Source organism: Emys orbicularis, chromosome 9, assembly GCF_028017835.1.
Source record: "Emys orbicularis isolate rEmyOrb1 chromosome 9, rEmyOrb1.hap1, whole genome shotgun sequence".
Lineage (NCBI taxonomy): Eukaryota > Metazoa > Chordata > Testudines > Emydidae > Emys > Emys orbicularis.
In genome coordinates, this window is record NC_088691.1 from 62,881,689 (window position 1) to 62,894,539 (window position 12,851).

General features: G+C 42.8%; 1 protein-coding gene across 1 annotated transcript in view; it reads right to left on the minus strand.

Moving 5' to 3' along the window:
* The window catches only part of LOC135884110 (vertebrate ancient opsin-like), a 165,153-nt gene extending 154,396 nt beyond the window's left edge, over positions 1 to 10,757 (minus strand). Inside the window, exon 1 of the mRNA XM_065411403.1 lies at positions 10,397 to 10,757. Coding sequence (XP_065267475.1) covers positions 10,397 to 10,757 — 361 coding nt within the window. The remainder of the gene's footprint in view (positions 1 to 10,396) is intronic.
* Positions 10,758 to 12,851: the final 2,094 nt, after the last annotated feature.

Genomic DNA, 12,851 nt, shown 5'->3' on the forward strand with positions numbered 1-12,851 from the left:
TCCATGGTCATATTTTCAGTATGCAAACAGGTAAATGATGGAATACAAATAATGACTGATGAAAATAGAAAATCTCTGCAGAATTTTCACATGCTGTATGCTCTCCAGACATCTTTCAAACTTTTCCCAAAGATATTTTACACCTAATCATGTCTTGCTGGTTGTAATAACTACTTTTATGGTTCTGGGTGATTGTCTGCTACGACTCATCAGCTCAGCCATTACTTGCAGGTCACCTCAAAGCTTTTTCAGATCATTAACCAAGGTGAAGCACATAATTATCTTCATCCTCACACAGCTCTTACAGGATGGGGAAGAAAAAGCTGTGCTTCAGGAATAGTAAGGAAGGTCTTACTCAGTATTTACAATACTTGTGATATTGAGTATTTGGGTTTGCATGGGCTTTCCCCCCTTTGAGGAGCTCTCCAATTCCCCCAATGCAGCATTTTCAGGGGGGCGGAAGGGTCTTTTGGACCTCTGCAGGATAGGTTAAGCTGTCCCTAAACCCAGGGACATAGCCACAGGCCCGAGTGGACAGAAGCTGGGTTCCTCAAGTATTGTAGTATTTACAGTATTGCCAACCAGAATCAAGCTCCCCCCCCCCCCCAAAATCATGGAATTTCCTTAAAAATCATGTTGTTTTTTTAAAAAACAATACATTTTAGGTTCTTTTTATTTGCTTTCTGGTTTCTGAGTCTTTAGGGTGCACTCAAACCATATTTTCAAGCTTTTCTCCAGAACTATTAGGGCCAGGTGCTCTACGTGATAATCTCAGTATTATTTTATTTGAAGTAATCATCAGGATTCCAGGAGCTGGTCCTTTAAGGAAAACACCAAACATCGTAAGACTTGTGATAAAGCAATGAGAATTGGCAACACTCTGAACAGAAATTGCTGTTGAAAGGTACTAACACTGAACACCAATGCTAAACATAATCTACCTTCCAGTTCTGCAACAGCTGACCTTGAGTCTTTAAGCTGACATGGAAGCTAATGATGGATAAGCAAGAGACCGACTCCTGGCAAATGCAAAAAACATTGTGCAAGACCGTTTTAGAGGAAGTTGTTACCAAAACAAAACAAACAAACCCAGACTAAAATTTTAAAAAAACTGTCTTGGAAACACTGATTTGATCAGTTTACAGGCCAAATCTGGATGGAAAAGTGAACAAATACATACTAGAGCACCAGATCAGGACTGTTCTGAAGGCAACAGAATACAAAAAAATGTTATGCAACTCTCTCCCTTTTCTGACCGACTCACTGATGAATGGAAATACATTTATTGCATGACAAGATCAAACTCCTAGAAAATCAGGGACTGTTAATAATTTTACAAATCTTGGGTTACTAGAGAGAGAAGATGATCTCATGAAGTTTTGAAGTGAGATTCATAGGAAGACCCACTGCTCACAGATGGAGTCTGCTCATGAGAGAGGAGAGTGAACATTAACAATTCCTGGTACAGTGACTGTTTGAATCTCAGATTTAAGAGACACAATAAATATCCTAGCAATGACCCTACAAACAAAAGAAAGATGGACTGTATAGAACACAACATCCTTATTTCCCAATTTTGGGACTTAGCGTCACATCTAGCAATGAAAATTGCAGCTAATAATGCAATATTTTACCATTTGAAACATTAAGACATCTTTATTTTCCTGTCTAATCTGAATTTTATCTTTGCTAGGTATAATAATCTCTCTTCTGAGATATAGGTAATACAGAGGTCCTATTTGGTAAGTGCAGTGCAGTGTTATATAGATGTAATTGGAATTCGAAAATAACAGATAGGTAAATGAAGCATATGATTGTTGTTTGGATTTTGCCATGTGTATTGCTCCTGTGAGGAGAAAACAAACTATAATGTTAACATTCAATTTGTGCTAAGGTATTTTAACAGTGTGCTGGCACAACTGTAACTAAGAGCATAATTTGACTAAACACAGATAACTGGTACTGGCATGCATAAAATTGAACCTTTTTCTGTGTTTAAAATGCAACCACATGCATTTGGGATACAGCTCATATCACTGCATACTTTTATTAGAGAGAGGCTACAACAAATACCCTGAATCCAAACTGCACATGTGAACTTTTTATCTTTAGAACCAGCACAACCAAAAACTCAGTTCAGAACATTCCTGACCTTAGGGATTCGCAGTCTGGATCTGATGAAGGGCTGGTTTCAGTGTTATCCCAGCTCATTATTAGTGAGCCTCAGTAGTGAGTCCATGGTTAAGGTTGTGTCCAAGCTTCCATTGTAAGTCTTATTTTTTTCTACCCATCTCTAAACTTATGATTGGAAATAGTGAATTGTCTGAAAATGTGTGTGGTTAAAATATTTTCAGAGAAAATTGTTCCAGAGAATTTTGAAACTAGAAGATTTTAAACAAAAATCCTTAGGATACTTAGTTTTTGTTTTGAACTTTACCAGTATCTCATGATTCTTCAGGCACCTTTTTCTTACCACAGAAAGCACTTAAGAATTCCAGATTTCACTTGTGTAGATCGGTCTCGCCACACTCAAGCACAGAGTAGTTTTCTCAGAGAAGGCAATTTAAAATAAGTTACTCATGGATCATCTTTATTAAGGACTGGATCTCCACTAGTTGCCTGGTGATAAAAAAGTTGGGAACTTTAATTACCTCTTAACAGGTGCACAGCACCTGTTACAACATGATCCAGAATTGGGAGCTTTGGCTGCCAGTGGCTAAGAGAACTTCAGGCAAGAAAACTCCTTGGGAGTGGAGGGGGAAATGAGAAGAAAATTGGAATTCCCTCCCCCTATTTTTCAAACCAGCACAGCTCCATTGACTTGACTAGAGCTATGCCAATTTACACTAGCTGAGGATCTGGCCCCACAGTTATAAAATGAAACATTTAAGTCTCCAGCAGAGCTTTGGTGACAGAGCTTTTTGTGGCCTGACACTGTTCACACATCCAAAAATCCATAGCAATTAACTTGGATTATAAAGTTAATAAAGTTCTGACCTTAATAGAAATATCTCTAAGCACTAGATCTCATCAAGGGTTCTTGTGTTTGATGCAAATAAAGCAAATCTGAAGTTTCTAGGCCAAGCTGCTTTTGAGCTTAAGACCTGACAAAAAAAAGCATTAGAAGAATTTTCAAAGAGTAAATTACTTCTATTTTTTATTCTATCCGTATTTTAGCAGTAGCATGTCTTATTCACCTTAGACTCTTCCAAAACATTCTCCTGTGGCCAAAATCTGCAAAATTTTAAGCATATCAATTTTGACAGGGCTGGGTGTGCATGTTTATGGCGCCAGCCAGGTATGTGATGGTTTGTAGGCAGGACACAGATGGTTGTACTTTAGGCCACCCTCTGCTTGTTGACCAGAGAGTTGAGGTAGATCTCATGATCACATTTTGCCACGGCTTGGAAAATGTCTTCAGACATTTACATTCTCCTTGCGTACTTCTGCCTTTTTTACTCATATATCAAAGTACTTTTCAAAAAGACAAGATTCCTTGTCCAGCGGTCTGAAGCCAATTGTTTTAGCAGCAGTATGTGACATAGCATGACGTATACAACTCCAGGCAACATCCATGTTATCTGATGGGTATCTGAGTTACATATGGCATCATTGTCTACAGCAATCAGGTTTCGCAGTTGGGTGATCAACAATGGACACTGTCCGTCTCTTTCAGCTTCTGACTGAGCAGCACTTAAAATTTAACCATCAGCTTCACGTGGCCTATATTGACATCAAAGTGGATTTTGATTTGGTTGACAGGTAAGCACTTTGGCTTGCACTGAGTTGGCAGTGCAGATGTTCTGCTAAATCTAGTGCACAATCTTTACGCCATTATTGGTGTGAGTGTGTGCATTGGTTCATGGTTTTCACCATGTTTCTACACAACCTCAGGTGCGTGGCAGGGATGCACTCTCACCCCAGAGCTATTCTGTTGAGCTATGGACTGGATATTAGGACTTGCTGCATCAAAAACAAGGTTGGTCAAGAGGTGTCCCTCAACCAAAACTACACTGGAGATGCTGTCTTGCTTGTGGAGAAGTCAGAGAATTTCAGCCTTGCCCTCTATGGTCTCCAAGACACCACTCACACTATGGGGTTGAATGTCTCATGACAGAAGACCAAGGTCCAGAACCTTGGAGCTGGACCACCAAAACTCTCAGTGCAGGTGAGGTCAAACACCGTGAAAGGTGTTGATGAGTTCATCTCTCTAGGCTGCATGCAGAGTTCAAATGATCCCAGAAAACCAGATGTTCTTCAATGAATAGGTCTCGCTGCCTCCAGCATGAAGTTCATGTCTTGCTTAATGGCACAAAAATTTCTTTACGTTGAAACAAAGATCAGGATCTATCAGACCTGTGTATTACCTGAATTGTTATACAGGGCAAGAACTTGGACCCTCCTACAGGCAGACTTGGAGCCACTAGAGGGATTCCATATGTGCTGTCTGTGCCAAATCCTGAGCATAAAGTGGTTCAACTTTTTGTGCAAAATGCCATAATTTCACAGAGATCTGGCTTTCCTGCAGTTGCACACTCCATTCAAAAGTGGCATTGCATGTTCTTCAGCCAACTGAGATCAGAGCCCCATTGTCACACACAGTAAGAAACTATGCCTATCGCAGAGTTTACAATCTAAATTGTCTAGACAGACAAAGGAAGTATTATTCCCATTGTACAGAGGAGAAACTGAGCCAGAGAGAGAATTAATGACTTGTTGAAGGTTTCACAGGAAATCTGTGGAGAAGCAAGGAATTCAACCAAGATCTTTTGATTCACAAGCCAATGTTTTAATCATAAAACCATCCTTCCAGCTGCAACCTTATCTGTGGTAGCACTCTAGTCTCTCCATAAAGAGCACTGCTAAGCTTTCAGATAATGGGTCAAATCCGGCTTGCCTCACTTGTGCCATGGGTCAGTTCAACTTGTCATGAGAAAAAAGTAAGCAACACCTGGCTCACCGTTTACAACAACCAAGCTTAGGAGGATAGCTTAGTCATCTAAGCTTCAAGGGTCAGCTTTCGCTCCCCAAATGGAAATTTTGCCATTAGCGTCAATGAGAACGTGATTGGGCCCATATTTCAGGCACTGAAACCCACTAGAAGAGCAAATTCATACTCCATCAGAGACAATTCCTCTTTCCTAGGTAAATAAATTGAGCTTACTTTATGAGAATCTTTCAGGTAAAACCTTAAAAACTGAAGCCCTGTCTATTCTGAGTAGGTACTAAAGATCCTCTGGCTCTCTTGTAATGTTATAGATTTTCACTAGTTATCCTGGGTCAAAATTCCCTCTCCCTAACACTTTTGTGCAGTATATTGAACATCATTTGTTTTCTACCCTCCACACCAGTGCTGGCAGTATTTCAATGATGCTATAATTATCTGGCTTGTAAAGCACTTTGAGATCCTACCTTCTTCACTGCAGAGGCTCAAGAGCCGGCAAATAATTTTGTCTTTTCTTTGAGTACCCTTTTCCTAATCTGCCTGCCTGCCTGAAAGCAGTCCTGATTGTTCTCGATATTTTCAATCAATAACAATCAAATATCTTAGCTCTGTCAGAATGGGAAAATGTTCAGATAGTAAATTACTCATTCTTTAATATTGTCTAGGATTGCTGCTAACATATTGTCTGGAAATTTAAATTGATTCCTGTTTCAACGCATCTTGGCATTTGTGCAGATTGTGCACTGCTCCTGCCTCATGCTCCAAGAATATGAAGCAACATCAGTACACAACTAATTCCAATGCTCCACATCATTCTTTCTGCAGTAGGATGTGAGATCTAGTAAATTCTGTGTGAAAAGCACGGAGGATGGAGCTATGGCTGTGAAGTATTGTGCCCCCTTCCCCCCATGCCTTGTAGGAACTATTCTGTTGGCACTCTGTGGAACATTGTCTCCATTGGGTTTTAGGGTGCTGACTGGGCTGGAAGGCAGTGGAAGACAGGATCAGATGCCTGTAAGGCATCATATAGTGCTGAGCCAATGTACTTCTGTTCAGAAATCCCCTCAGGAGTCAGTACTGCTTGAAGCAATACTAACTCTTGGCAGCTGCTCCTGAACAGCCATGTGAGATTTAGTCAAAGGAAGATGATGCCGGAATAAGTCATGCTAGCAGAGAGGAGCCACACACTTCCCTGTCTCCCTGGTTCTCAGCATTCCCTTCTATGCTGAGTCCCAGAATCCTCTGGGATTGAAAGCCACATCCCCCGGCCCACTTTGCACCCCAATAGTCCCTCCCACCTCAAGGGATGATGTCCTGAAAATTCCATTCTCTTGGATCTGTCTGCCCCAATTGCTCTGCTTTGTGGGAGGGGACAATCTAGTCCAACGTCACTCATAGAGACATGCAAAGATCTGTGGGTTAGTTTGCAGACCCCCTAGAATAGCATAATGGCACCATTAGATAGTGTCACTTTCATCTTTTAAATATAACCTCTCTTTTGCTATTGGATTGCAAAATTCCCCCCTCCTGGAACATAAAAACCTCACCAAGTATATATTTTTTTATTTAAATATTATGAATATTTAATTTGAGCTAGGACTTAATATAGCAGGTTTCTGTCTAGCAGGAATTTTTGTACAGTAATTACAATCCATGAAAATAAATATTTGTTTGAATGTTACCTTTATTATGTGTTACCAAACATCATTCTAATAATAACATGGTTGGTTTGTGCACCTGATTAACAGTTGTCTGCAGATAAATTATTACTGATTGCAAAGGAATTCTCTAATCTGACTCTAAGCATATGCCTACACTGCAGTCATGGGGTGTGATTGCAGCATGTGTAGACATACCTAAGCCAGCTTGCTTGGGTACCAGAGTAGTGAAGCTGCAGGGTGTGCTAGTAACTAGCCAGGGTCCAAACCCACTTCTCTGGCACCCAACCTAGCTAGAGTAAAGCTAGATTAGGTATGTCCACATGAGCTGCAATCCCATCCTGCGATTGCAGTGTAGACATACCTGTAGCGATCCAGCACAGAACTCACATCCCACGGGCAGGCTAAGGTGGCTTGAAGCTTTCTTTCCGCCCTCCCAATCTTGGACTGCCCCGAGCAGCCCGTGGCATACCACAGACAGCCCTAAGTGCCCGTCTAAGTTACAGATACCTTGGAATGACTTTGAGTATACCTACACTGCACTTGGGAGGAAGCCTCAGAGCCTGGGTAGACAGACATGCGCTAGCTCTGCTTGAGCTAGCATGCTAAAAATAGCAGTGTGGATGTTGCAGCGCAGGTGGCAGCTCTGGCTAGCCACCTAAGTACAGAGCCAGGGTTAGATGGGCTTGTATGTGGACACCCAGCACAAGTCTGTCTCAGTTTAGGGCAACCGCACCTGCATTCCCCTGCAGTGGGGGGCACACCCACTCTTAGGCTGCTGGCTCCCAGCTGTCACCTGTCTTGGGTGGAGACATGTGTCTCTCTTCCTCCTGGCCAGGGTAATTCCAGACTGCACAGTTCCCTGCCTACACTGTGAATTCCCCAGCAAGGCATTCTGCTTTATCAGGCCTGCTTACCCTCCTTTCTCGAAAGCTATAAAAAATGTAATTGCTCACAGTAAAGTTCCCACACAGCTCTTTCTAAGTAAGCATGGTTATTCGTAAGGTGAAAGCATTGCAGAGAACACAGATTAAAAACAATGAAAGAACCTCCATGCATGCTAATAAGCTTACCAGAGATCACCCCAATTTTGACCAGGGCTCTGACAGATGAACTGTCCTTCATACCCTAACATGGGGTTGTTTGTGGTCATAAGTTCATAACCACCTTGTCTCCAAAGCTGTGAGTCCCTCCTTGATACACTTTGGGTCTTTGATTGGGGAATAGGTAATTCATAGACAATGGGCCTCCTCCTCAGGGCAAAGGTTCACAGGGCTGACGTCCTGCATAACTGGAGGGGTTATAGTCACATACCCCTCCCTCAAGAGATTTCCCAGGAAACCCATTTAACTTTAAGCACATTGTTTCAATTAGTCTTTTTGAAGCTCATTACACTTTCCAGGGTTTACATTAGTCAGGTCCCCTCCCTAGGGACATTACATACAATCCCACAATAATACATAAACATTTGCATTTTAATACAGTGAACTGAAAGGATCCTGAAACTTAATTCTGTAAGGATTGTCCTGGATATTGCAGGAAATTGCCATTTTTATCAGACCGTCCACCTCCCTTTTGGGGAACCTCTCTCCTGGGGTCTCTTTCTCTCCCCTCATCCCTCTAATTTTTGCAGATCTGCACCCTTCTCTCTTCCTCTCCTCTTCTCTCCCTACAATCGCCCTGACTTATCCCTAGTTTGATGAACTGAGATTTCTCTGAGTGTTTCCCCTCAGTATGTGAGGAGATGATGCAGCTCTCTTGAGTCCCCTTTCCTACTTTGTAGGTCTTACACTTCCACCGCTCCTATTTCTCAGTCCTCTAACCCCTTCAGATCTCATAGCCTTTAGCTCCCTCCCCACAATCACATCTAGAGTCTTTACTTCCACCTCACAGCACCCCCAGCACTTCAGTAAACCCCTTTACATTGACAGCCCAGCCTTCCAACCCCCCAAAGCACTCTTCAGTCCACTCTTCACCAACATCCCCCAGACTCTCCTCACACAGCATTTTGGCACCCTCAGGTACACAGCTCTTTAGTGTCCCTCTAACACAGAGAGCCCCACACTCCTTCCGCCTTTCCTCAGACACACACACAGCCCATCGTGCTCTCCTCAGGTTTCTGCACTCACAGCTCTTCACTTTCCACACATGTACCTTCACTCTCCTCCCTTTCTCTCTCTCCCCCTCACACAACCCCTGCTTCCTTCTTGCCTTCTCTCTCTTACACCCTCCCATTCCTCTTCCCCTCTCACTTTCTCTCTCACACACACACACAGCTTCTTCCTTCCCCATCCCAGTATTGTCAACCCCAAAAGTTAAAGAAAATCATGTTTCTGGTCCCCAAAATTATGAGGTTTAAACAATATAATACATTTTAAGTTTATTTGCCTTCTGCTTTTTGGTCCTCTAATGATCATGTTTTCAAGTTTTCTCCACAACCATGAGGAGAGATATACACTTCCTCTTTAAAAACAAAAAAAAAGGTGAAAGTTGGGTTTTTTACTTACTCCAGGAGCTGCAAATTTAAGGAAAATGCCAAGCATGACAAAATTGTAAGTGGGGAAGACTGCCTCCCCTCTCACACACATACAGTGCCACAGCCTTTCACTGCTCCACACAAATATAGTGTCACAACCTTTTATCACCCCCCGGCATGTATAAAATCCCTATAGCTCTTTATCCTTTCACACACTTACTCAGTCCCACAATTTTTCACGTCTCCTCCAAAGACACATGCAGTCACACCGTTGTTCTGCCCCACGCAAATGTCCCCCAGCCCTTCAGTTCCCTCACCACACACATATAGTCCCATAGCTCTTCACCCCACATACACCCATTCCCACAGCAGTTCACCCCTTCCCTCATACAGACACAGTCCCACAGCCTTTCACATATCCTTTACAGAGACATATACAGACCCACAACCCTTCAGCTCCCCCCCCCCCCCCCCCCGACACACAGAATATCTCTTCACTGCATTGAAAGGCCTGGGTCTGTGGGACCTGGTCCTGAAGACTCAGTGTTTCCAAGCCAGGCTTGAGAATCCACACTGCATAGTAAACCTGGGTTTACAATTGCTTGCCCTGGGTCTCTCAGCTGTGCTACCATGCCCATACTGTACTCAGATCTGTGGCTTGAAGTGTGTTCAAACTGCAACATGACAGGGCTTGGACCTGAGTTGCAGCAGGACTTAGCTCCCTAGCAAGGTTCTGGGACCTGGGTGCTGAGTGCTTGCTGATCCAAGTCAGACTGATTTGTGTGTGGATGGAAGCAGGGCTTGGGCTCAAACCTAAGTCAGAGCCCAGGCTTAGTGTGCGGGGTAGACATATACTACCCCACTCTCCCCCACACACACATACAGCCCCACAGCCCTTCACCTCCCTCCACACACACCTTCCCCACACACCACCCTAATGTGAGCCTGTCATGTCTGGGGCGGGGGGCTGGTGCTCTCTGTTGCTTGCTTTTCCACTGCAGTGAGGGGCACAAAGTCTGACAGGAAAGCAGTGAGCCAGGGCACAGGTAGTGAATGGGCTCACTGCTGCCTGGTGTGTGGAGTTATATGGGGGCAGCAGCTCAGCACCTCTATTTGTAGCGGGGCAAGGAGTGCAGGGCTTTCTATGCAAATCCTGTTCAGTGCTGGGAGCTCTGGCTGGGGAGGCTGTGGGGGGTGAATTGTGTGGTGAGGTGCCCTAGCGCCTCCCTGTGTGCACGGGCCTGGAAGAGGCTCTAAACCATGCAGGAGGGGAGGTGGCATGCTGGGTGCACACCAGAGCAGGAGGGTGCCACTTACCAAAGAGGGTATTGACGAAGCCGTACCAGATGCAGCCACCTGGCCCGATGAGCCAGCGTCCCTGAGTGCTGGCGGCAAAGCTGAAGGGGGTGCCCATGATGCACACCATCATGTCGCTCACAGAGATGTTCATCAGCAGCAGGTTAATCGGAGACCATAGCACTTTATTCCGGCAGAAAAGTATCAGGACCAAGAGATTATTGAGGAAGCCCAGGCTCCCGATGATGCCAAGGCAGATGGCTGTGATCAGGTGGCCAGTGGGACTCAAATTCTGCTCTTGTCCATGTCTCTGGTTGCTGCTGCTACTGCACCAAACACTGTTAACACCACTGCAACTGTGGCTGATGTTAGGCACGGTCATCTCAGTAGGTCTCTTTCCAGATCTGCTCCAGCTGCTTGGCTAAGCATTGCAATATCAGCAGAGTAAAATCTCTTATGCACACACCAACACACCCACAACCCAATAAAAAGCCCTCACTCTCTTGTGTGTGTGTGTGTATATATATATACACACACACACCTTTCTACTTAGGTAAACACATATACCTTTCTACTTAGGTAAACTGCAACATCAATGAGTTAAATGTAGCAAGCATTTGTTTCTTTCTTTAATGCTCCACCATGTGGCCGTTAGGAGCTGGCTCTTTCTGCCTTCCTCATTTGTGCCTGGTGTAGAGTATGAAATAAAAAAATGTAACGGCAGCTACCTGATAATAAAATGTAGGTCAGGAAAACGTATACAGAAAGGGGCTGATCCTAACACAGGAGAACAACAGACTACGAACCATGCAGAAATGAGGGAGTGAATGAGGTGCCTATTTTATTCTTCTTCCGTTGTGTGTGTGTGTGTGTGTGTGTGTGTACGTGCCTGCTGTCTTTTATTTTTTTAAATCTTAATGGGGATGTGACAGTACTCTGGATCGTTACAGTATCAAACCAGTTTTCAATGAGTTCTATAAATTGCAACATCTGGAGCATAAAAAAGAAGCTAGAATGAAAAGTCCCAGGAAAGTCTGTAGCATTTAAGTGCCAGCTGAAATGTACAACTGTCACAGAGTTGTATAATACAAAATGCAGGCAGCTGTAACGTGGACTACTGTAAAGCATTTTTTTCCTTTGGAAAAATGTTTATAAGATGTAAACCAAAGTCCTAAAGAAAACTGATTGATCAGTGATCTAGTCCTTATTAGTAATCAGAGGGGGTTAAAGTAGGAACTGTTTGAAACAAATACAACAAATGTTTTCACAGTGAGTTTTGCTCTCTGAAAGTACAGAGAGGAGCTTGCTAAGGAGTATCCAGGTTGTTATCATCTCCAGATCCATCCAAAAGGGGAGTATGTGGCTCATGCTTATGGCTTAGCATGCAGTCCTAAATGATTTATATCTAGTTCGAGGAAACTGGTTTTATTTGAAACAGGAGTGGGTATTCTCCAACCATTTAAAAGGGATGAAAATTGGGCAAACTTAATGCAACTTCCTGCCTACAAGCAATTGGTGTTGAAAGGACACTGTCAAAGGTAATTTTTTTTAAGTTTCTAACATTGAATTTTGTTTTTAATTGAGAGGAAACAATTCTGTTGCTCTTTAGGTTTAATTTTTTTAAAGCTTTTTTTTTTCTTTACAAAACTTTAAGTTTTGGACTTAAATTGACTTGAGAACAGATGTTAACCTGCTCCCAGTTAAGTCAATAAGGGTGTGGATTTAAATAGATTTAACAATGTGCTGGAGCTTTTGTACAATTGCTTTTTGAGTGGTACTTTGAAGTATATGAATGCTGCAAAATGTCTAGTTAACTGGATTACCTAGTAATATGAATTCAAAGGAAAAGTAAGGTAAAAGAAGGACTATTTTACATTCTCACCACAGAGAAAAACAACCTCTAAATGCTTTTGCTGCAAACACACGTGCACAGGAGTAGCACAACCCCTTTGGACTGCTCTCCATTATCACTTCAGTGGGAAGAGGTAGGTACTAGAGATAGACAGAGTTAAGCCATGACAATTATAGAATAATATTTTGTCAGTATTATTTCTTCTCTTACCCAAGGGCCCAATCCTTTCAAAGGCTTACACCCATGAATAACTGAAATGATGTGAGTAGTTCAACAGAATTATGCTAATTTACATCCACTGATCAATTATTATTGGTTTCGCTGTGGTTAATAAATCCATTTTATAGCTGCTGGGAAGTGGTTGTCTGGTTATTTCTGATAATACTGTGTTACATTCCCAAAGGGAATTATCAAACATTATTTGTATTACTGTAGCACTTAGGAACCCTAGTCATGGATCAGGACCCCAGTGTGCTTGATACTGTACAAATGCAGAACATAAAAACCATTCCTGCCCCCAAGAGCTTTCAATCTAAGTGTTAGCCAAGAGAAAAGAGGTGGATACAGAGAGAACAATGGAGCAGGCAAAGGAAACAGTGAGACAGTATTGGTTAACATGATCAG